This window comes from Anopheles coluzzii, chromosome 2 (assembly GCF_943734685.1).
Source record: "Anopheles coluzzii chromosome 2, AcolN3, whole genome shotgun sequence".
Lineage (NCBI taxonomy): Eukaryota > Metazoa > Arthropoda > Insecta > Diptera > Culicidae > Anopheles > Anopheles coluzzii.
The window spans coordinates 28017431-28041823 of NC_064670.1; the positions used below are offsets into that span (position 1 = coordinate 28017431).

At 45.4% G+C, this 24393-nt stretch overlaps 2 protein-coding genes across 3 annotated transcripts in view; both read right to left on the bottom strand.

The window, feature by feature from the left end:
- The window catches only part of LOC120947268 (uncharacterized), a 28355-nt gene extending 22907 nt beyond the window's left edge, over positions 1-5448 (bottom strand). The window contains exon 1 of one of the 2 annotated variants that reach the window (XM_049606800.1): positions 4233-5448. The gene's annotated coding sequence lies outside the window, so the exon portion shown is untranslated. The other variant, XM_049606801.1, reaches the window with a different exon arrangement.
- Positions 5449-18462: 13014 nt separating this feature from the next.
- LOC120953058 (uncharacterized) lies at positions 18463-23900 on the bottom strand. Its single transcript, XM_040372734.2, has 3 exons — positions 22009-23900; positions 21422-21925; positions 18463-20111 (listed from the first exon to the last, which is right to left on the bottom strand). The coding sequence occupies exons 1-3, from the start codon at positions 23532-23534 to the stop codon at positions 20075-20077; spliced, it is 2067 nt and encodes a 688-aa protein (XP_040228668.2). The 5' UTR covers positions 23535-23900; the 3' UTR covers positions 18463-20074.
- Positions 23901-24393: the final 493 nt, after the last annotated feature.

Consider the following 24393-nt stretch of genomic DNA (forward strand, 5'->3'; position numbering starts at 1 on the left):
AAGATCAGCAAAAAAACCCCACTCAACCCAATGTATGCAATAACTGATGATGGCGCAACACGAGAAGGTGTAGTTTGTAAACCGGTTTTTTTGGGACAAATGGTGCGTTGCTTTTCGGGGTTTCTTGCTAGAATTAATCGCCAACATTCGCACACTCCAAAGCGGCGCGATGTTATGCAACATGGATGTGTTTGAGACAAACCAGTTTCACCCCTTCTTCCGCAAAAGGGGGTTAAATTTAAGATGCTAAGACGGGAACGTTGCGTTTTGGGGGGGTACGACACGCAAACTGTGGCTGTACAAAAAAAAAATGGGGAAAACACCACAGAACAGTCCGTCGTTCTGGGACGCACGTTTGTTGAAACGAATCGTGTTTAACATCGGAGGGTATGTGTGTGCGGCCGTGCGTGCAATTTTAAGCCCCTTTCTGAAACGGAAGACTATTGTTCATCCCAAAGCGTGGGTTGTGTTGAGGGTAAATGTTTTTTTTTTGGATTGTTATCATTATTTTAAAGTTTTGCTGTACGACAATGACAATTTTGGAACGAGACTCACGCCAGAGCGGTGTGGCGCAATTATGGAAACTAGAATTAATGTCATTCGGTTATCACGCAAGAACGTTTGCAGGAAATGGCCAGCGTGGTCACATGTTTTGTTCCGTAGCTGGTATTAAATAAGAAGAACAAATACTAAAGATGTATAAACGAAACAAAAAGAAGAGACAAAAGCGATATACAGTGAACCCTCTCTTATTTGACACCTCTCCAATTTGAAAAACCTCTCTTATTTGAACATTTTGCACAGTCCCTTGATTCCCAGTACATTTTTGTTCCTCTAATTTAAAAAACCTCTGAAATCTGTGTCCCTCTTATTTGTGTATGGTGTTGCCACGGTTATTGAAAGATGTCTGCTCAAATTAGCGATTCTGTTCGCAGTTTCCTATAGCAACAGTTAAGGCTGCATACTAAATGTTCTGTCTCTTTCTTGTCTTGTATGGACCTTTCATTCACTTTCAACCTCTGTAATTTGAAAACCCCTCTTATTCGACAGTCCCATCGCCTCTCAAATAAGAGAGGGTTCACTGTATTGCAATGGTGCTTTCCACCCATCTGTAGGAAAACTTTGAAATGACAGTGAGTTATTGGTTTGAGTTTAAACACTTATTTATGATTTATATGTTTTGTAGTCTACATTACAGATCACGTTGAGTTTGTGAAATATTACAAACCAGCATTCTAATTGGTGTACCATTCATATCTGACTTAAATTGAATTAAAAATAAGAAACGCATTTGCAGTTCCAGTTGTCTCTTCACAATGAAAAATCGCTTTTCTCAGCTGTCTGTGTGTGAGTGATCGGTCCAGAATTATTGGCATTTACTTGGATAATTAGATCGTATGCATGGGATGGTCCACCAAGGGAGGGGTTGCCTTTGTGTTGTTGATGTTGTTGTTATATGGACGATCGATTGCACACCACTGACAGTTGCATGTACTGTTGTGCAAGGGGCAACTAGTACCACTACAGCTACTATCACTATAGCTAGTACTACTACTACCACTACTACCTCTTACTAACACCACTAGTGTCACAAATACCAATACTGATGAAGACCAAAAACAAAATGGAACCCATCACCGTCACCATCATCATCATCGTCATTGCCATCATCAGCGTCATCACCAGCAGCATGCATTACCTTTATCAGAGGCATCATTTCTTCGTAAATCAGAGCGTTCGGTATGAAACGAGTGTACCTGTTTCTTGCGCTGTTAATATTTCTCTTTCGCACAACACAACTGTTCGGCTCATGCTAGCTCTGTCACACATTTCAGTGTATATCTTTCACACTCTAGCATCTTCCTTTCGATGCAAAATGTCTTTCCCGATCGATTTTTGCAGCAAACTGCAAGGGACACACTTAAAATTGCATCACTCAATCTTGCGTTGATGGAAAAGCTATGTGTTTTCAATTTTGTTTGTTGTGTTTTTTTTTTGCAATCCCTCATTCATTTTATTGTGCAAAACTCAGAAATTCAAGGCTTTTATGGCAAACGAATAATGAGTATTATTGTTTTGAAAAAAGTCTATTTTCATTGTGTGCTGCAAGCTCATGCGCTTACGTACAAGATGTGGACGCATACCGACACAGCACACCGACACCGCACAACACAACCGTGTCACCAACGGACGGATCTGGAATATGCGCATTTGGCGCGGCGGTACCGCTGATAAATATTGTGGGCGGCATGGCTTCCGTACGTCATCATTCCCTCGTATCGCACAGCACGTCTTGTAGAAGAAAACATTTATCGCGGTAATGGGTAGTTTGTAAATCATCCGTAAAGTTGTGACCTGATAATGTAAGTCATGGCAATCTATTACAATGCTAGATGGCAATGATTTGTTAAGTGCTGTTTTTATACTGTACAACGTTCAACTACCGCTGTACGATATTTTCGTGTTTGTTGTTGTATCGCGAATGGTTGAGAAAATAAACCTCAGAACCATTTTCCCCCGTCAGATGACGCTGGCTAAGTGCGAAGGGACGCCATCTTGTTGGAAACATTGTTATATCAACGCAATGGCATTGGCGCTGCAGTTGGGATGCCGCCGTTAGGTACGCTGTCGTTAAGGGATAGAAACATCCGATAGTGGATAAGTGCGGCGACATGGTGGTACTTTTCCTTTGGTAGCGCTCAATGCACTTGCACTTCCAGCTGCAGCTGTTTCGTCACTGTCGTACACTGACCAAATAGGGATAATAAAACAGGTGCGAACGAGAAGGCCGATAGTGCGCTCTATGCCCTTACAGTGAGCGAGATCTATCGATAGGAAGTGAGTGAGAGAGCGCAATAAAAGGGATGGAAAATAGAGAGAGAGAGAGAAAGAGAAGGAGAGAGAGAGAGAGAGAGAGAGAGAGAGAGAGAGAGAGAGAGAGAGAGAGAGAGAGAGAGAGAGAGAGGTCGTATGAACTATAAACTAGACTACTGCTGTGAGACTATGCTCTGTTCCTTCAGAAGGGCACTTAACATATACCACTAAGGTAACGTTTTTTGCGGTTTCTTTGTTATATTGAAATCACTTTTATTTGCAAAGAATGCAAACATTGAAACAAAAATGTTTAAGGAACAAAATGCTATAACTTTTTTTTTTATATCATCATCCACGTGGGACTAGTGATGGAGCCGCCTGGTCAGCTGTTCAGTAGTTGAAACGTTTCCATATTTAATCGATAGTTTGCCTCTGCTGTGAGACCTTACACAAGTAGGTTAGTTTGATGCGATGATTTAATATTTACTAAACTACAACCTCGACTAACGTGTCATCTAAATTAACTCACAATCGAACTTACTTGGGCTTAGCATGGAAAACTGTACACAAGCATTCTTTGGTATTTTTAATAAAAAAAAATCACTTTCAGATTAAAACACGAAAAACTACAAAACAATTAAAACCGCACAGCAACACAAAACACCGTCCCGCTCACTAAGACACATACGTAAATTTATCTAAACACCATAAAAAGGGGGCAAAAAACATCTTCACCCCTGTTCGGCACGCAAAAAATAAACCCAGCAGACGGAAATTGTTGGGGAATTACGAATATTTGCTAAAATAAACACCATTCCATCGAGAGGAAAGCACAGTACACACGCCTGCACTGCAACCAGCTCCAGCTGGTGGCGGGCACGGACGGCCCCAAAGATATCCGTGCCGCGTATGAATGAACCGGAGGGAAAAAACACAATGAACTTGAACTTGGAAAACGGTTCTAGCTCGGTCGGCCGTGCCCCGTGTGCGCAATTCGTGTTTCGTTCGTAAACCCACACATACATACAAATGGTAAGGTTGATGTATTGGGTGTGTGTGTGTATGTGTGGTTGCGCTACTACCACATGCACCATTGCATAACATACGCGACAATATACACGGACATATGCACAGAGAGAGAGAGAGAAAGAGAGATCCACATAAACGAATGCAAATTCTCCCCTAAAAGGGGGATTCACCGTTTCCAGCAGGGAGAAAAAGGTTATGTTACAATACTGCAAGGTTTTAAGAAAACATTTAAATCATTCCCAAAAAAGGTTCAAAATTAATCAATAGCAATAAAAGGTCAAGAGCGGTTTTTGTTGTTCGATTAAAAAAAAGGAAGAAAAAAAAAAATGCAGCACGCGAGCAAGAAATGTAAGAGCAGGATAACCGCTAACCCTATTTGGGGCACTTACCTCTCGCTCACACTCGTCGCTCTATGCCCATCAGTAACGCCAGAGCGAGCAGCAACAACGGCAACTGGGAGCTTTCCCTTTTTCCAATGTGTAGCTGAACCAGCGAGAAGTGCAGTCGGTCGTCGGTGTGGTGGTGCATTTTTGTGCATCCTCTCGCACACCGTGTGAAGCACCGGGATCAGGTGATATGAAATCGATCGAAACCGTCCTTTACCTATGTGCACTGCCTCACTGCTGTTGGCTTTCGATTTCAATCGAGCGATGGAATTGTGTTCCTTTCTTTTGTTGCACATCGAAACTCACACGGCATCGTTACATGGGAAGAGGTGCAGTTTTATAACACTATCACACCACGCTACACCACATTTCACAGCATTCTAATGGGTATTTTGAGTATTTTGCACTTCTTTGCACCAAATTTTTGTTTTGTTTAAATTCACCTGTTTTTAGAGCGCATTTTTCTCCATTTAAAGCACACTGGCACAACACACACACACACACATGTAGGCAGCGATAGGGGAGTTTCATTGATAATACAGCTCGAAATAACGTCACACACGAAGCATTTTTTAATTTAACAAAGCACAGAAAAAAAGTAAAAATACACTTCACACACACACACACGGTTAATCGCTTGAGAGCTAATGTTTGGTTCCAGTGTAGCCACGCACGTCCGGCGTACGTCGGTCGACTAATTGGCGTGTTCACTCAGCAGCACCAGCCAACACCACACAGCAACCGCGCACAGGTGAACCCGGCAGGCGAGCGACAACCTTCTGCTGCTGCTGCTGCTACTAGGGCCACGGCGCTTCTGCTCCATTCGGCTGACGATGGTTGAGTGCGGGAACAAAACAAACAACATCCAATCCCTACTCCAAGCCCGGGTCCAACACGGATAACGAACGCGCATACAGACACACAAGCACACACACGAAGAACCGTCCCATTTCATCACCAACACATCGACAGCATCATTCTGTGTGATCATCGCACACAGCCCCACCCGCGTGTACCGGCATATAACACACTCTGCCTAACGCGCCACCCCTTCTCCCCCCGCTTTCCTCCTCTTACCTCCGCAAGGTTCCCGAGGTTCCCGAGGGAATTTGCACACTTTTCGTACAACGCAATTTCTTGACATTCCCGTCAGCGACGACGACCGACGTTTGCTGGCACACGACGCGCGCACTGCCGTGCATACTACGATGCTAGAGGGTTGAGGGGAAGGGGAAGAAGCGGATGCTGTGTGTGTGTGTATTTTTATGTTTATTTTTTTTCGCATTTCTCCCTCACAAGCGCTGCCATCGATTGCGCTTTTCATCAACCTTATCGAAGTTGGCGCTGATGAAGAAAAATGCCCCTTTTTTGTTGTTCTTGTCTAATGTGATTCAGAATTTGCTACAAACGTCACAACACAAACGTACACACACACACACATGCGTACACTCACAGACACTAATTAGCGTTCGCTTTTCCGTTCGATTGTAGTGTGTGCATTGTTTTGTCTTTTTTTTTAAATGCAATTAAACACACTCACACACACACACACACACACACACACACACACACACACACACACACACACTCAATGTGCTTGCTACGGGGGTGGGGCCGTGTGTTCGGTCTAACAACTGTGGAAAATTCCAGACCATTCCTGGTCGCGCTTTGTCGCTCCAAACGTTGCCGCTACTGGAACAAACCCTTTCGGTGGTTTCCTTCCACCGGAAAAGTGGCTGCCGTTTGCGATTTGTGCCTTTCGCTCGATCGCTCGCTGCCACACCGTTCGGCAGCCACGACGATAATGAAGATGGCTGCACAGCACTGCCACCGAGGACGCGCACGGGCTCCCGAAAAATTGATTTCCAATTTGCGTTCTAATGCGTCGCAACGACACGGGCCCACACACAAACTCGCGCGTACGCACAAATACATACGGAATTGGGGGGATGGGTGGCTCACCCACTCTCTGACACACACACAAGCACGCACACATGTACGTCACGCACGCGGTTGTTTGTTGTTGTTTTGTTGTTGGCTCTCGGTTGACGAATTGTCAGCCCGGATTGAGTTCCGTTTCTGCGGTTGTGGTGCTGGCGGGCTGGAAGGAGCCCTTTTCGGATAGCCAGGCCATGGATAGTAAATGATAGAGAGGTTAGAAAGATAGAATGAGATGCCAAATGGAGCCAGCCTGCTTGGAGAGGTGTGTGTGCGTGTTTTATCATTCCCGAAAAGAGGGTATTGATGAAACACAAGAAACGTTTTCGCTCCTACAGTGTGTGTTAAGTTCTGTGCGATATATATTTTTTCCCTCAAAAAAGATGCTCTGTTTTTCAGTGTTTTAGTTCAGTTCCACTAACCCGTATAATTTATACGAGTAATTTAAATTACTTCTACAGAAATATTCTATACCGAACTCAATGCATTCGACTAATAACAGCTACCCTGTAGCCCTCAGCACCAGTTCGTTCCGGGTGCGCCTGCCTTGCCGATTCCTTTGGGCCAATATTTAGCCATAAAACAACGCAACGTGTGAACCGACACGCGCGATGATGTCATCCCCCCATCGGCTGGGGAAGGGGGTTCGGTTGCATTCAAGATGTGGCCTGCGGACTGTGCAAAACGCGTCCCGCCCGCCAATGCGCGTTCGGCGTGGCATTTCCGTACCACAGTTTGACAGCTGGTTCCGATTTCCATGCCCATGACCTATGCTAACTCCAGCATCGGAGGCTATCATCGGGGAAGAACACGAGGGGAAGCGGCAGGAGTAGCGCGAGCAGCGGAGCAGACAAAAGCAGGGTAGAGGACGGATGCGGAAAAATGCGCCCATAAAACTGCATCCATCATACTGATGTTGTGTAAACATTCGCGGTTCGCCGTTTGGTGGACGAACACCAACGGACCCCCGCGGAGTTCCTACTCGGGTGTTGGTGTGCTGATGGAGTCATTAACAGGGGGTAAGGCAGGTAGAGGGACATTTTATATCTTTTTATCTCCCAACGCTACAATAATATAAATATATATCTGCCCTAATTAGTTTCTAACTCTCCCTTCTATTGGCGATAAGCTGGAAGGGGTGGAGCGAAGGGGAGGCGTAGGTGTGCCATCTTGGGCGGCAATCAATGTGAACGGCAGCAAATGGTGGATTCGGGCGTTATTCGCACGTCTATAGAGCGTTCCTAGAATTTTGCCCATAATTGGAAGTGTGCCGGGGTCCGTTCGCATGTGTGATCGTGCCAGAGAATTGCACAAGCCGCTAGACACACACACACACAGGCACGATATAAACGGGGTGCGTCATGATCGAGTAGATCGATTCCAAGATGTCTTCCCATTCCCACAGGACGGGCACACGCGTTGCTGCGGCTCGATGGTTGTTATATTGTATCGCTCTCCTTCTCGCTCTCTTTCGCTCTTTCGCTCTTTGCCCGTTCTCTTTCCGTCTCTCATTGTGTTTGACGCAACCTGCGGTTTGCGACCGCGGCCCGCTGCCAGCGATTGCCAGCGATTTCCGCTCCAAGATACCAGGGGTCTTTTTTTTTGTTTTTTGCATTTAAGTTTCTTATTTCTTTTTTGGCACCCGCCTGTGGTACTCTCCGTTCGACGTGATTGTTGTTCGTCAATGTGTGTGCCCCTTGTACCGGTGGTGGTGGTGGTGTGCGTTTCATCCATATATTCCATCCTCCTTTCCTTCCCTACATGCCCGAATTCCCCGCGTACACCCCGCGCTCCACCCGTTATGTCTCCCCCGTTTGGGGTGGGGTTCGTCCCACCGCTACGTTTCGCCCGTTTCGCGCGCTCCTGCAATGCGATGTTCCCGAGCGCGGCTGGGCGCGCCTGCGTACCGCGCACGACCTTGACAGTGAACTTGAATTTTCCCTCTGTCATATTTATTAGCGACCCACTTCCACACTTGCTGCTGCTGCTGCTGCTGCTGCTGCTGCTCGCACACTGTATAACGCTCTCCCGCCCGTTCGGTCCCTGGTTCAATTCTGGTTTCGCTCGATGGTGGTGCACTTTGGGGCACACACTGTCTTTGAGCGAGCGAGTTGTTTCGGCACTGTGTATGTGTGTGTGTGTGGCATTAGTGTTGTTTTTTTCTTCCTCTACGGGGTTTGTTATCGTTGGCGCTGTTGCGGAGGGCGATTTTGGTTTTATATGTTCTGTTCTTGTAGTTATTATTGCACACTCAATCTATTGCCGAGAGAGAACAGGAGAACACGATGATGGTACGGCCGTTAGAACGTTGGCGAGCGTGTGGCACTGTAACGCTCCGTTACGGTTGATTTGTGCCAACCGTGGCTGGGGCAGAACTGTCCCACCATCGAGGAGTTGAAATTGGAGCAAAATTGGAGAGGAGAGTGGTAGCACCATATACTGATGCAATTACTGCCAATGGGATGAACACAGTGACGTTAGACAGTTATATTTCCAAACATCTGTTAAACATTCTGTACCTCCAAACTGTTAGGTATTTTTGTAAGAGTTCGCTTCAAAAAGAAATCATTTTGCTTCCGGCCGTGTTAGCCACCATCACTAAAAAGAAGAAGAGGAATAAAACTCCAAAGAGCTCCGTTATGTAACAGTAATTAACATTATCTAATCTTGTATAGCACAGCGCTGCAACTGATACGAGAAACCACAAGCCAGCCAGCAGTAATCTTCTTACATTTGCTTCGAGTTTGGTTGTGGTCGTTTTCTTGGCATGATAATGGCATGATTCGTGGTAGCGGCGGGTGATTTTAATCTAATCTAGATGCAATGCTATTGATTAGCACTAGAGAGAGAGTGAAAAAAAACAATCACTTCAACTTCACTTCCTGAAAACGTGCCCGAGATGGTACATACCTCTCAAACTGGCCGAAGGTACAGGCGCTACCTACGAATACAAAGGGCGGGGTAAGGTATAAACAATCAATAAATAAAAAAAGCACATGCTCACACCCTCTTCCCATTGCTCGCTTATGTAACGAGTGTAGATGAAAGGCTTTCGATTGCAAATTTGGGTAAAAAATTGGTAAAAATTATTTCCCTTTATACTCAACCCACATGCTGCACATGCTCAACCAGAAACGAGGTCAAAATTACATTACAACACAGTTGGGACTGCCAAGCAAAGAGCAAAGAGGAGAGCGATGTGCCACAAAGGAAATGAAACAAATGAAACCATCAAAATGTGCACCAATCGTTCGCCTACCGAAAAACCGACGGCTGCCGATGCCGTCCATCTGGATTTGCTTATTTTTAGCTAACACCCTCCCCTTGGGGCGAACAACCTTTCCCCCGGTACCCCTGGCTAAAACGGTGTAACAGAGTTCACCATGCACCAAGGCACCGCATCGATCTGTTCAAGGTGCTTGCGTGCATTTCAAGCCTTTGTTTTTGGCGTTTGGTCCTGTAACGAACTTGCCTGGGCGTAGCTGCCTAACTCGGCATGCACGAGCAACATTCCCAATTGTTTTGTTATTATTATTGTCCATGTAGATGTAAGAAAATACAGTTCGGAAAACCGAGAAAGGAAGGAAACTTATACACCAAGCTGAATGCACCAGTGTAACAATAGGCGAATGGTTCTGAGGAGGTTTTTTTTTTCGTGTGGTAGCAAACTGTGGCCAGCTGTCGGGAAGGGCTCACAAAATCACAATAAAATGTGCACGGTCAATGATAACCTTGAATGCGGATGGTGTGTGCGGCAATGGAAAGGCGGGGGAGGATGGGGGGGGGGGAAGATGACGCTGGCAGTTGCATTCGGGAGGATTGCAGGCAGTGCGCTGGCGCACCGGCTTGCAATGGGCGCATGTGCGCGTGCATATGCGGGCACGTGCGCGCCAGAACAGGTGACACATCCCGTGGGCTGGGAGTGGAGTGCAGAGCAACGAGCGGTGAGTTGAGCGTGGGAAGGAAGGGGTGTGAAATTTGCCCTCCCCCCCCTCCACCGCCCTGTCCTCCGGACTTTGCTAAATGTAATTATTTTTTCCGCTCCCGCTCCATCCCGTCGGCCATCTTTATTGCACCGCATCGCAAGGTTCTTTAATTCCCAGTGCAAAAACACATTGCAGGGAGGTGGGAGGGCGAAGGATGGGGGAGGGGGGGGGGGTTGTGTATGTTTGAAAGGACTAGTGCGGGTGTGAGCGCGGGGGGTTGTGATTAAGTGTCACAAGCTTGTAATCGCGAGATGCAGCAGCCTCGAAGCCTCGGCATGATGCTGCTGATCGAAGCATTTCAGTTGCGATTCTGTTTAGTGTTTGTCTGGGCCTGAAGGGGGGGGGGGAGGGTGATGAGGGGGTTGAGGATGGTTTGAGCTAAGGGCAGTGGCTAAGGGTAGCGGATGAGTACATTTGCATGTCGGATAAAGCATTGCAAGTCGTATGATGTGGCACAGTTCAAACGCAAAGCCCAGCAGTGTATCAGCCACAGTGAATGACACATTTGCTCATCAGGGTTTGTGTTTTGTTTATACAAGCTTGATATGTCATATTTTGTACATCACATCGCTATCAATTGTGATTATGAGTGAGGGTGTACTTGTGTTGTTTGTGTATGATGAATTAAAAGCAACCTCACCGCACCCCATCAATGGGTCGAATGACGCGTGAATAATGACTGTTTTCGAATGCACCCGCCTGGAGTTGAACCAGTAAAGAAGCGCTAGATGGGCCCCCACCCCCCACCTGCCCGTCTTGTTTTGTCAGCTCTTTGCGGGATCGATTGTCATCATCGCAGTTGATCAGTTTTTTTTTCTAGGGCATTGTAACGTACTCATTTTCTTCCTCGTGTTTTGTTCCGATTTCGGATCAGATGTATCGTTGCTTGCGCTATTTATTATAGCCACAAACTGAGTGAGACGGGTTGAACGGGGGAGAGGTGTTACATGGTTACGTAAGGCCGACGACGATGCAGCAAATAATAGTGCAACCTGATGGGGTAGGGCAGGATCGATTTGTAGCTAAGATAGGGTTTAAAAACGGCAGCTCGTAATGCACCACACACAATCTAGGGGTTTGCTTTTGGGTTTTGGAGAAGCCTTAGTTACTGCATACAAAATTAGCATTAGCATATAAGTAATAAAGGCAAATAAATAAATAAATTTAAACAGCATGGTATTAGCAATAAATATTAAATAGCTTTGTCTAACACTTTATGATCAAAAACATTAGTGAAGAACGTTCCGGAACAATCCATATTTTCGTTTGCCAGCGTGACCTTGGCTACCGGGAGACCGCACACTATGAACTATTTTATCGTTCAAACACACACACACACACACCCAGCCCTATATTTTGCTCCCACTCACTGCCTTTCGTTGCATCCCATAAGAGTGTGCATCGTTACGAACAGGAACAATCTTCGTGGCTGCAGCCACATTAGGACCGGACATCCTGTTGTTACCTTCTAGCTCGAGCTGGAGCTGGATACGTTTTACCAAGCTCTGTAATCGTGGCTGTAACACTGGCACGATATTTGGGAAACCAGTTTTCCGGCCAAAACAACGCTCAACGAAACGCTCTCACGCACGTTGCAGAAAGCTTTTCCTGAATAAAACATTACCCTGTCCTGGTACGGTATGGTATATGCACGATGCCGTTTGGCACCGAGCGCCCCCTTCACTTGACATTGTTTCATCGATTTTTCCACCACTTGCCTGCCGCCGGGTACCACCTTTGCAGGGAAACTTTGTTGGCGTTTGAGTTGCGAGCTGGGCAAGCGTTAGTGTTGGTGCGATAGTGGTGCCTTACTCCCCCCCAACAAGGATACGCACACAGCAATTGGGATGGATGGAAATTTGAAGGTCGTGCAACGCGCCACGGCACGAAAAATCGATTGAACTTGAGCTTGAAAATTTTCCACACCAATACCAGCGAAGCTGCTGCTGGATTGGTGGATGTGAGTGAACGACACATACCAGCACACGCTCCGTACGTGTTCGTGCGTGTTTGAGGCCCTTTTTGGATGAAATGTGTCCGTGGAGCCTTCTTGCCTAACATTTGTCAGCATCACACGCAGTGGTAGTGGTGCTGTTGGGCGCACTGTTTGATTGTTATTTCGATATTTTCCGAATGGTGGTGGGTTGGGGGGGTTGTTTTGTTGTTGTTTTGGAAAATGGGATAATAAATACCACCACACGCGCACATACACACACGCTTCATAGGTGTCGATTGAGGTGCCCTGGGAAAAGTGGTGTGCGGGGGGAAGAAGACGCTGCGTTTGGCAACGGTTAGCCCATGCGCCTGTGTGACCGTTTCGCAATTCCGTCGAATCAGTCGCCCCCTGTCCAGTCGAAGATGGAGGGCGAAACGGTGCCAGAAAACTTTCCCATCCATGCCCATCGTTGCTCGAAGGAAAGATGCCCGAGAAAGAGGGATAAGCTACTGCGTTACGACCGATCCGACCAACAGAAAACAAAGGGCACACAAGCTCTGCGGGGAGGGCGTGTGTTACTGTAGTTGTGTCGTATGTACATGGTTTCTGGATCAATAGGGTGGGGAGGAAGAAGGATGATGAACGCCGGGTTCGGAACATCGGAAACGGATGTGGCAGCTTGCCAAAGTTTGAAAGATTGGCCGGTTTGCAAGGAAATGAAGGAGGGAACGGTAGTGGACATCGATTCCGATGGCAGAAAAGGCGTATTGCGTCGCAGGGAAAATGATTCCAAATGAAGCTAAGCTAATGAAATGCTTTCGGGGAGGGGTTGGATTTTCTTCCAGCAAAATGGCTTTGTTGGGGATGGATATTGTAAATTTGATCAATTCTAATGATTAATTCTTTATGATCAAATGCTCCTGAAAACAATGACCAAACTGTCTCAAGGTTTGTAAAACAATTTGAAAAAAAATGCACTTCAATCTCCGCTTATTCGCTGACCTCGTGAAAATGGCATGGCAGATGCAACGGAATGCGCCTAGTCGCTCCCGGATTGTACGCATCTCTGTGTGCAGCCATCGAGCCAAGATCGAAACGAAAAAGCAAGTACGTGCTTAACGGGTGTACGGATCAGCTGTAGCCGATTGGCAAATCGTTGCATTTGCTGGTCAAATGCACCGGAGAATGCACCTTCGGTTCGGGGTCAGTGTTTACAATTTGGTGGCGAGAAAGCAACGGGAAACACGCCCGAATTATTAGTATAAACATGGGTCGGATGGAGGTTGCCGTTGTACTAGCGCCATTACGAACAAGCCGTAGTTTTGGTAATGTAAATAGTTTCGGTATGCGATGGTGCGATATTGTGCATTCCGGCATGAACGCGTTCGCTTGGCATCTAGGGATGATTGGGAGGTAAAAACGGAATTTATACGTGGATGAGTCGAAATTAAAATGCAGTCCAATGCCCGTTAAATAGTAGATGAATGAATTGTTTTATTACTTTTTCATGTTTTGTAGCTCGTTTAACGCATTGAAACTCCGTCCCTTGTACGTAACACACGTTCGCTGAAGGTTCTTGTGGTTCTAACACGAAACTATTGATCCAACACCTTCCCTAAATGGGCAGTACGATAGGGACAGCAATTATCTTCACGAATGGATCGAATCCTTGCTTTCCCACTAAAGGAAACTAGTTTAAAAAAACGCAAAAAGAAACACACCTTCATTGGCATGGAGAGCACACCACTACCACTCTGCCAAGTAAATGTAACACGCGACAAATGATGATGCAGCTAGGAAGAAATTAATCATTTACCGCACTGTGTCATCCCCGTCGAGTTTGCTTAACATTTAACTGACATTGAATGACTCAGACTTCCAAAAGCCTGATAAGTTTGAGAAGTGTACGAACACATAATCGTTCGCTCAGTAAGTTTGTTTATGTTTTGAAATATTACCTCCCCTGGTTCACGGGCCTCTGAACTTGAGCACCACACGCATTAGCGGGGCGGTGGAAAATTTCGCTTGCAGATGAACACTTTCCATCGATGGACGCATGCGTTTGAGTCATGTGTATTGGTACAGACCTGGGGAGAGCCAGGGGTGAGGTGGAACACACTCGTATCGATAAGTAAGCAAACAATTGTATAAATACAGCTTGGTTCGTTATGTAGTTGTAACGTGTTAGAAGTAATGCGTTTTGCGAACATGGATACTCTTTGTTTGCCTTTGGTTGTTATATCGCTGTACCGAAACACATTCGATCGTTTGCCTTATCTTCAAAATAAAGATAAAAAATGGGTAAACAAAAAATGAGGGCTTGTGCCGCGGACAAGCCGCCACGTTGTGCTGGCAGTTTATGCTTCATTCCATCTTTTCGTGCACAATGGCTTCGACAATGCAGTCGACCCGATGGGATCGATTGAAGTGGCCATGCCTTGTTTGTGACCCTGGCCGTGAAGAACGGACCGCTAACTTTGTTTTTGTGTTGCTCTTATTTATTCCCATTTTCCGCAGTCCTCGCCAACGAGGAAAAGCGAAGAAAACGCGCAAAGATCTTGCTGCTTCTGTGCACGTTTTTATGGTGCCGCCGATGCGACGCTTGGTAAAAGCACCGTGGAAGACGGATGGAGGCATTTTCCGCTTGCAACAGGGTGGAGAAGGGGTTTGAGAAATGGAGAAAATGGTAAGACATTTGCTGTGGAGCCTCCGTGTTGCTTTTATTTGCAATTTTTACTTTGCTCCACGCGATTGTGTGCCCCTGTGTGGCTGTGTGTGTGTGTATATGTGGAAATGAAACCAACAAGCATGTATTGGTGAGTGTGTTTTTGTGTGGAGTGACCTTGGCCTTTAGAATCCGGGGAAGCAGCAATTGAGAGCCCTCGGTGCTATTCGTATTGGTGCGCGTTGGAATTCATCCAAATTTTTGCTCACAATTCAAATGCTTTGTATGCTTTTTTAGCCTCGGGGGATTAAATGCTATCGTCCGGTACGGCAGGATGCTGCGTATGAATTTAAGCTTCTTGAGCCGAAACTGTGTGAATCAGCTGCATGTTTGCACTAAGCATGTGTAAAGTAATGGTGGGATGGAAAAGCGCACATAAAACAATACATCGTGGCGCGTAGAGGGAGAAGTGTCGGTTTAAAACTTACATAATGGTGAAAGTATTATTGATGAAAAGTATTGAAAGCAAATGATGGTTAGTAGCAGTAATCACAACAGTTCAATACGAGAAAAAATATTGAAGTCTGAGGATATAATGAACTTAATTTGCTTTTCTTTTTCGTATTCTTAATTCATAATCTTTCTACTCGGCCTAAACGACACACGGTGTACATTTGGGCTTTATAAAAAACTTACTAAACTTAAATATTTCGTTTATAGGGTTAAAGTGACAAATGGAGTAAAAAAGGCAACTATTTTATCTCATTCAAATATCCTTAACAACTGGGTGGGACAACCATATAGCCAATTTTCAATGAAGTGCGATCCGAATGGCATTCGTACCACTCCACTTGCAGCCTTTTTAGAAGTCGTGGAGTTTATTGTTACACCTTTCAATTCTGGGCTAATTTTTTGGTAAAATTCGAACATTAATTATTAGATTTAATATTAAATTTTGCATTTCATAAACCTTCGTTGGCTTTGAAAGAATGATTTGTACACTGACATTTTTAAAATAATCATAAAATGATGCATTTTCCTCAATTTCAACAAGCTGAAACCACTGGAGATTAAAAACGTTCAATTTAAAATTGGAAATGCAACGACGTATAGATGGCGTTGCTAAAAGCGTTCGCTTATAGATGACGCTGTTTGACCTAACGTTCACAAATGGATGGCGCTAACAGTAGTGCCGTTAAATTGAATTTTCAAATTAACCGTTATGCAGACATTTTTCTATAAAAATTAATTTTAATCGTTAAAAAGCAATTAGAATTTCGTCTAAGTTATAAACGGTCGAAAGAGTTCATAACGAATAAGCATTAAAATCACAACAGTATGAAAAACTACTGCATACTATCCCAACTGTTTAGAACGCAAGCTTTCGACCATCGCAGCGAGATTGGCAATCGAATCTTTCCGAAATCGTCAGAGCATCTATCAAAAATCATGTATCAATAAGATCATCTAGTCGCCCTTTAGGAACGTAAACACCAAAGAGTATTAAAGTACTTTGCATACATATACTCTTTTATCTCTGTTGCCCTCTGGCATCAAGTTTTTGCAAAATCTGTTCATTTCATGGCTTTTGACAGACGGCTACCTACAACAAACAAACCATCCGTCTAATCACAGCACTTATGCACCGATAGAGTTATCAAAGTTAATCACTGTCCCGTACGGTCTTCCAGTTGGCCGAGCTTTTCCGTGAAACTGCTCGCCAAAAGGGGTTGTACTTTGGACCACCTGACGGTTGACACGGGTACTGTCCACCCCCCAATTATGCTACTGGATGCAAATCGGTCGCGACAACCCATGCACCGCAACGGCTCTGGGTCGACCAGAACCAATCCAAAGGTCCCTGGTGCATCCCGCTGGCTTTAGGGGGAAAGTTTTACTCCCTCACCAAAGGTCTGGTTGGTAATTAGCAAACGGGGAGTCCGTGTAGTCGAGCGGGAGAAGGTTTGGCGGCGTGGCATTGGCCAAAGATGTCATTAAGCCTCTCACACCCAGCACTCGTACGCGCGCGCGCGTACCATGCTGTAACACGGGGATATAAACTATTCATCGGCACAGTAAGAACTTAATTCCGTGTGTCGTCTCTGCGATGTCACAGCCACTAGCACGCGGCAAGCTATCGAACGGTAAAGTGGACTGTGCAAAAATTACAACACAATGTCAACGCTCGTAAAATATTCAAAAAACAAACGATGCACAAACGATGGCTCATTGGGTGCTGGAAAGGCGGCAGGACTGCAGTTGCTGCCTTCTGTACTACCTTTAATTGGAAAGGTATGCAAGGTGGTAAAGACTGTCATTTTAATGGAATGACAGTCTAGCGGAGTGTGGTTGAGGGTGAATGTTGACTTTTTTTTATTGCAGTTGTTGATGTTCCCTACAGTCGCTAAACCGCAAACTTTGTGACAGGTTTGTGACAGAAAGGGCTTATATGGCTATTGTGCCCATTTCACATACTAGACCTCCGCTAGACATACTAGACCGTCCGCGGAACATCAATCGATTGAGTAGCGTGGTTCGTGAGAATCGTTCGACCGTTGTGCCATTTGCGCGCTTCATGCAATATTCAGGTAAGCCAATAAATTACGGCATAGTTTTTAACGCGGACGTGTGGAATCTGTCGTAAGCTGTTGGATTGCAGCAGTGTGATTGAAAGGCCGTGCGCTGAATTAGTTGCGGTGATATGCTTAACATTTATCATCCATGTAGTCCTTTTTCACACCAGCCAAGAATTTGTTTTTGTATTGATGGAAGAATTTTTAAATAAAACGCGATACAATTAATTGTCATCCAAAGTTTAAACTGGGAAATATTTAATTTCTTCTATAAAAAATGACGGATGAACATAAAATCGTAAATTGATCGTGTTTATGTATTAAATATTTACAAATTCTTGGCTTGAACAGCTTGATGTGACAATTGTTGATGTTTACCCAATTTGTTTACCCCTATGACTAGCAGAAAACTGCATATGCCTGAAATTGTAAACATTTCTACAGAAAAAGGTTATTTCGATCCTTTTCGGCATTAAACGAAGTTGGCTAATATAAAATAACAAAAGTTTTCAGTTTATATGAAATTTCTATTTTACTCCAAACAAACGAAAACATCGTTAATTATTTTTAATTCCATATAATACGAAACGATGATAATCCCCTCCAATCTCGGCCTTTGTGTCTAATATGTTAGGCAAAATGTTACTTAAATGGCTTAATTCATTGCTAAATTGATCGTAACCGGATATCCAATTCTGCATATAGAAGGCTCGTTTCATACCGCGCTTGACACCTGACCGAATATGATGTTGGGTCGTACGACTTGCCGATTGTATCATGCGATCAACGCGATATTACAAATGAAGTACTTTTTTGTTATATTTCATAATAAACAAGCTGAAACATATTTTTCAATCAATAAAAAAAAATCTTCAAGCTTGTTTTTATAGTTAAATACATACTCGAAATTTCTTTTTTTCTTTCTTGCATGGTATAGGGACCTCTGGTCATCCATTTAGGTCACCCACCCAGTTTTGCTCATAAAAGTCTTCATTTTGACACCTCACAAAAAATCATTTTAAATAACCATTTAGAAAAAAAAAATAACAATTTTTACATCATCTCATTAAACTATTCGAATGATAAATGAATTATATTTTATTTTATTTGTGACAGTCACTGTTGACAGTTACGCAAAAGGATTCAACATCTAAAAGACTTGCTCAAAGTATCAATATTGATCAACACCCCACTTCATTCCAACACTCTGCCGAACGCTTCCGAAAGAAAATATAATGAATAGGAAATGCATTATAAAAGCCAATTTGTACGTGATTCAATTTTCCCTTTCCGTTCACACACGCACGCTCCCGTCTTCGTGCTTCGTGGCAAAGAAAAATCAAACGAAAAAGAAACAAGCTTCCCACGTTACTTACCCAAGCAGTAAGGCCTGCCGCCCGTTATTCAAAGACCTATTCCGTCTTCGGCACTACCGTGTAACCACGCAAAGCATTCCTTCCGGAAAAACCTTTTTTGTTTGTCCCCCAGGCGACGTCTAATGTTCGGTAAATATTTGATTTCTCTTGGTGACACTCGCGGTAGGTTCCCCTAGTTTGGCGAAAGTCTTTTCCCTGCCCGCTGTCAGACTGCTCAGACTAAAAAGGCACAACGCGTTCCCGCTCCCCGCAGGAAGCAACTGAACACGAGCAATCGGAATAAAACAAACGGCTAAAACAGTTCGAATCAAATTACTAAACAGTGAATCCTGTTGACCTGTCCCCGATGGGTTTGGTTGTCGGTTCACCGCCTTCTTCCAAGGAATACGCAACTGGTCAACAACGAAAATGTCAATCACAAATCGATATCATTACCTTTTCCCTCTTACGTTTCCTTATGGAATACCAAACCGATCGTTCGCTGACCGGAAATTGAACGACAAACCACAGGGGCTGTGTATCCTGTCGATGGAAGGTAAGCGATTGTCTTTGACAGCATTAGAAGCTTATTGCCGTTGGATTAGAATCGTTACACGAATTGAGATAATCAGTGTGGGTATGTGTGCGTGTGTGCTTTTGAGTAGATATGGGATTGGTATAAAAGATTTGTTTTTGTATATTTTGTATGTGTTTTTTATTTGCTCTTTATTCGTCATCTTTCGATGAATGCTGATAGGAGATTCTTTGATTCTTGGGATCCGACCGGAGATTGTTGTTGCATCCGGTCAATTTAGAGACAATTGGGAAGTTGACACAATGTCATGCATTTTTCAAAAAAATATTAAAACTACAAAACAGATATTCTAGGCTCTAGATATTAGCTAGTAACGATTTATCCTGAGGGGAGAAGGAGATGCTAGCGAACGGAAACACGCATTAAGTCGTGCGTACTCATTCGCCACTAAATGCCGTCGGTTGTTGCTGGATATGTTGCAGAATGCTTCTGGCCGGGGTAAATGTCGCCAGTTGATGGGATTGCTGAGCCGAGGCCGCTCCCGAGTGTTGTTGCGCCGTGCCAAACACAGACGCTAATACCGGGATGGTCGGTGGGTTAAGATGCACTGGTTCGTTATCTTTTGGAGGCTCTGCCATCGGTCCCACCGGTTGTGTGGAGGACGACATGCTAGACGCTGTGGGACCTATCGGTGCATGAAGATCGGTTTGGTGAGATGTACGTGGTAAAGACGACGGCGGTGGTGGTGGTGCTGCTGCTGCTGATGTTATTGTTGCAGTCACAGGAAGTTGATTGGAATGCGTCGTTGGCCAGAGAGGTGCTGCGGCCAGCCGTGGCACTGGCCGCAGAATGTTGGGTCAGGTTTTATCGCGGCCAAACTGAAATGGATGAAAGCTGTAATGGACGAAAGGATGAACGTAAATTGATTGTAACCGCAAGCGCTTTTGAAATAATTGCGTCGATAAAGTTTGAATCTGGTAACATAACAGCTATCGATCAATAGTTGAATATAAATTTTAGGCGCTAGTGGCCTTGGGGGCGCCTAAGATTCACAAAACTGTTGAGATGTTGTTTTCCTTCTACGGGAATAGTGATAAAATACAAAAATTTTATTTAAAAAATGGTAAAAACATGACATTTTCTTATAAAATTCAACATCCTACGGATTTGTGGGTTTTATTGACATAATTCCTCATTCATTAATGATTTGAGTTCATCACGAACGTTTGTTACACGAAAGATTCTCGTTCGTTTAAGTGTTGTACATCTTCTGTCATGCAAAAAAACTCTTTATATGCAAGCTATTTTGCACAAGTTGCCATAACGGCAGACGAAGGCGCGAGACCGCGAGCGGTTTCGGACCTTCCTGAGGCAGGCCAAGACCGCAAAACGGTTGAAGCGCCGGATAAGTAGAAGTGTCATAATAGTCAAAATTCTATGACTTATTGGAAATAAAAGTATTAGGTAGATGACAAAGAATTCGAAATTAATGTATTAAATACATTCATAAATCCAATAATCTAGCATAGAGACTATATAAACATGGGTTGGGGCCACACGAAAAAGTTATAATAGAAATATTTTATTTGCGTAACGATCTTATCGCTCATAGCGGCATTGCTTATATTTGCGATACTTCTTGTAGCCACGGTAGCGGTGTTTTTGCTTCCTGGTGACGATGCAAATCAGTTTCTACTATATTGATCTGAAATTAAACCCTTTTACGAGCGAATGTTGCAAAATACCCATTAGAACGAGAACGAATTTATTGCATCTACGTTTCCCAAACATGATTATAAATGTTTTTTGACGTTATTTAAAGTGTAAATATATTGTTTTCAATGTATACAATGAGACACATTGACAGTAAGACACTGTTTAGATGAGTGTATGTTAATCCGTGCTGCTCAAAGGGGCAGTTTATCAGATAGATGATTTAATAAACCATTATTAGACAATACTATTGCGATTTGAAGCAACTTGTTCAAAAAATTTCGAACAGGTGTGTTTAAAATTCATAAAATTCCATTTATCATTCAATAAAAAAACAGGCTAAGATAGGGCAGCTATTTGAAACGTAAAAAAGTGTTCATTAAACCGCATTCCAATTTCCATATAAATTGGATGCAAAAACTGCTTCCCAATGCGTAAAATAATAAATGTGTTTCATCATAATGATCCAACAAAACACAGTGTTTACTCACCATTTCAAGTAATCCTCGTACTGATGCTGCCTGACGTACTGGAACGCGGACAGCCGTTCCCTTTGCTGCAGGTACAGCTCACCGAGTGACTGCCAGCGTCGTTTTTCCAGTTCACTGTACGGTGAAACATTTGGACCAATGGATCCACCATTTGCTCCACCAGCAACGGCACCAGCACTCCCGTTGGCCAGCGAGGCCATACCACCGTAACAGGCGGCAAAGGGAAACAGAGCCGATGCGCCGACGGAACTCGGTGCTGCCAGTGGGCGCGTCAGCTTGTCGAACGCGGCAGCAAAGCTTCCGCCAGCAGACCCTGGCGCGGCCAACAAATGATGACCAGTGGAGAATGGAGCACCAAGGGAAGAGACGGTTGTGGCGGAGCTGGAAGAGACTGCGGGACCACAGAAGGTGCTACTGTTCAGTGCCGTTGATCGTACATCCATGTTACGCAGCAACGCTGGTTCCATCTGGTGTGAGGCGGCGTGTTTCTTTAGATAGCTTTGCCTGCAACAACGAAACAACAAGTAAACACACAAAACAAATCACAAAACAACCACAAGCTGGTGTGCAAATAATCCCGAACGTACCTGCGAAAAGTTTTCCCACACTGGCCACAGGGATACGATTCTTCTTCCGGCGCTGCAGTAGTAGCACCTGCTGGCACCGGCTGCTGATGCTGATGGTTATCGTTCGAGTTGTCGAGTATTTCGATCGGTTCCTCCTCGACCGCACGTTCTTCCTGGCGGGCGGTAGCATTCCTCGTACCGCCCCCCTTCCTTCCATCGGTCGCCATTCCGCGCGGTTTGTGCCAGCGCTTGTGCGATGCCAGATTGGCCGGACAGTTGAACACTTTGTCACACTCGGAACACCGGTACTCGATGTGTACGATGCGCGAGCAACGGTGCTGCGCCAAACCGAACGCATCGTCGTACAGCGCACGGCACAGCTGGCACAGATAGGACCCGATCTTGTTGTCAATCTTGGACAGGATCTCCTTCGCCTCGTCCGTGATCTCGACCACGTTGAACGCTGGATCGATATCGCCCTTTCGCACCACGAGCTCTTCCCCGTCCTGGAGCTTGCGGATGATCGTACCCGATACGGGGCTAGTGTTGTCCTCGTCGATCACCCCTTGGCGGCGGGCCTTCGTCCGGCGGCGCTCACTTTTGGACGCTGAACTGCGTGCACCGGATCCGCCGGATATGGTTGGTGCCTTTTTCGAACCGCTCGCCGATGGGAAGCTTCGCTCGAACAGCCGCGCGAATCCTTCAATCGCTTGCAGGTGAAGCCGCTCGTCGGCAAAGTAACGTTGACCATCGTTGAGCACGGCCGCTTCGTCGTTCTCTTTCTCCTCGCTGTCAACAATGTTGATCGATTCTTTACTATCCTCACCATCGTTGTCCAGCGACTCCACGTCAATGTTTGAGGAATCAGACTTATCGCGCGTCGATCGTTCGTCGTGATCGGTCAGATTCTCAACTTCCAACTGCTGTGGGTGTCGTTCGGTACCTCGAGTAACATCAATAAACTCGTCCGGTTTTTCTCGTGACCTATCGGGACCTTCTTTCGAGCCCGGTGCTTCACCACCATCGACGGAAGAATACTTGAACGGAACCGAACGTGCACTGTCGTCAAAGTATTGGAACGCTTCCGTCCGATCCGCACGTTCGCTTAACGTCGTGTTGGCGTAGTATCGTTTGTCATCGATGCAAACGGTGTCAGAGAAGTGGTTTCTGCTGCTTCTCCAGCTATCGAGCGTACGTGGTACGGTGGCCGGAATGACGGCTGCGGACTCGTCGAACGATTTTAAACGCTTTCTCGGCGGAGACGGTGTCGAGGGTGGCGTCATGGGAACATTGGTGGGGCGTAAGGAAAGATCCAGCGGACTGGGAAACTCCCGTCCACGGGGTAGCAGAGTACGACCGGTGGGTGTCGGATCGCCGTCGGTAGGATACAAGAACTGTTGGAAGTAGCTCACTGGTGGCGAGCTGACCGCCGTAACTTCGGACGGTGTGTCCTGCTGGTGCGATTGCTTCTGGAGATAGTCGAGTGTGGTACTGTACGAAGGCAGTAGGATTCCCTGGCTCTGGTTGGAAATGTCCACGCTGTTCATCGTTCCGCGGTACGATAGTGTTTCACTTCATTACATACATAAATTCTCGCTGAACCCGTAACCACACTGTTTCCAACCGTTAGGAGCTTTGACGCATTCAACACTGTTGCACACAATGTATAATCCTCATAGAAGTTGTAACGACACCACACAAGGCACCACCTTCACTTTAGTCACAACTGTTGGCCTGCGTCCTCTACACTACACAGCAAAACGTCAACTGAACGGTTCCTTGCTACAAGGCTCATGCAAGGATACTCCTAGCTGTCCGCAGCCAATAGCAAAGATGACTCCTTTTAGTTGCAAGTACTGCGCACACTCGTCAACGCCTACGTCATTGTGAATGCAAACCTCCTCGCTTCGTCGGTACATCCCTTACCACCCAACGACAGTATATCGCTCCAGCCAAGCTCGTCCTATCGGGAAAGGCGCATGCCAGGCGCAACAAGTGATTCTACGGCCAACAGTAGCGCGATGGTCTCTTTTCCTCTGTTGGCTAAAACCTCCAAGTGGGAGCATCCAGGCGCAAGAGATGTTGCCCGCGGCAGTTACTAGCACTGCCATCTTGGTCACGCCCAGAGAACCTGCGAAGATGAGGCAGTTTCGCAGTCATGAAGGATGTTTATTTATTCATAGCGTAGCCCTCCTCGCTGTACAGTGCCGCTCGCCGCTGTATCTGAGAGCAAGACTTGCCAGTTGGCAAAGGACTAGTAATGCCCGGCTGGGATCTAAACTTATCTGCCCGGCGCCGGGTCACACAGCGGTACATAGCGCAGCGGGAAGCCAAAAAGACGAACCCAGAATCCAGTGTGCACGGAGCAAGCGAAGGACTTTATGGTGGAAATCATTGCACTGTCCC

Coding starts and splice junctions, on each gene's coding strand:
- LOC120953058 (XM_040372734.2), bottom strand. CDS start 23,534: ATGAACAGCGTGGACATTTCCAACCAGAGCCAGGGAATCCTACTGCCT. Junction 21,926..22,008: donor TGTGGGAAAACTTTTCGCAG/GTACGTTCGGGA, acceptor TCGTTGTTGCAG/GCAAAGCTATCTAAAGAAAC. Junction 20,112..21,421: donor TACGAGGATTACTTGAAATG/GTGAGTAAACAC, acceptor CGTCCATTACAG/CTTTCATCCATTTCAGTTTG.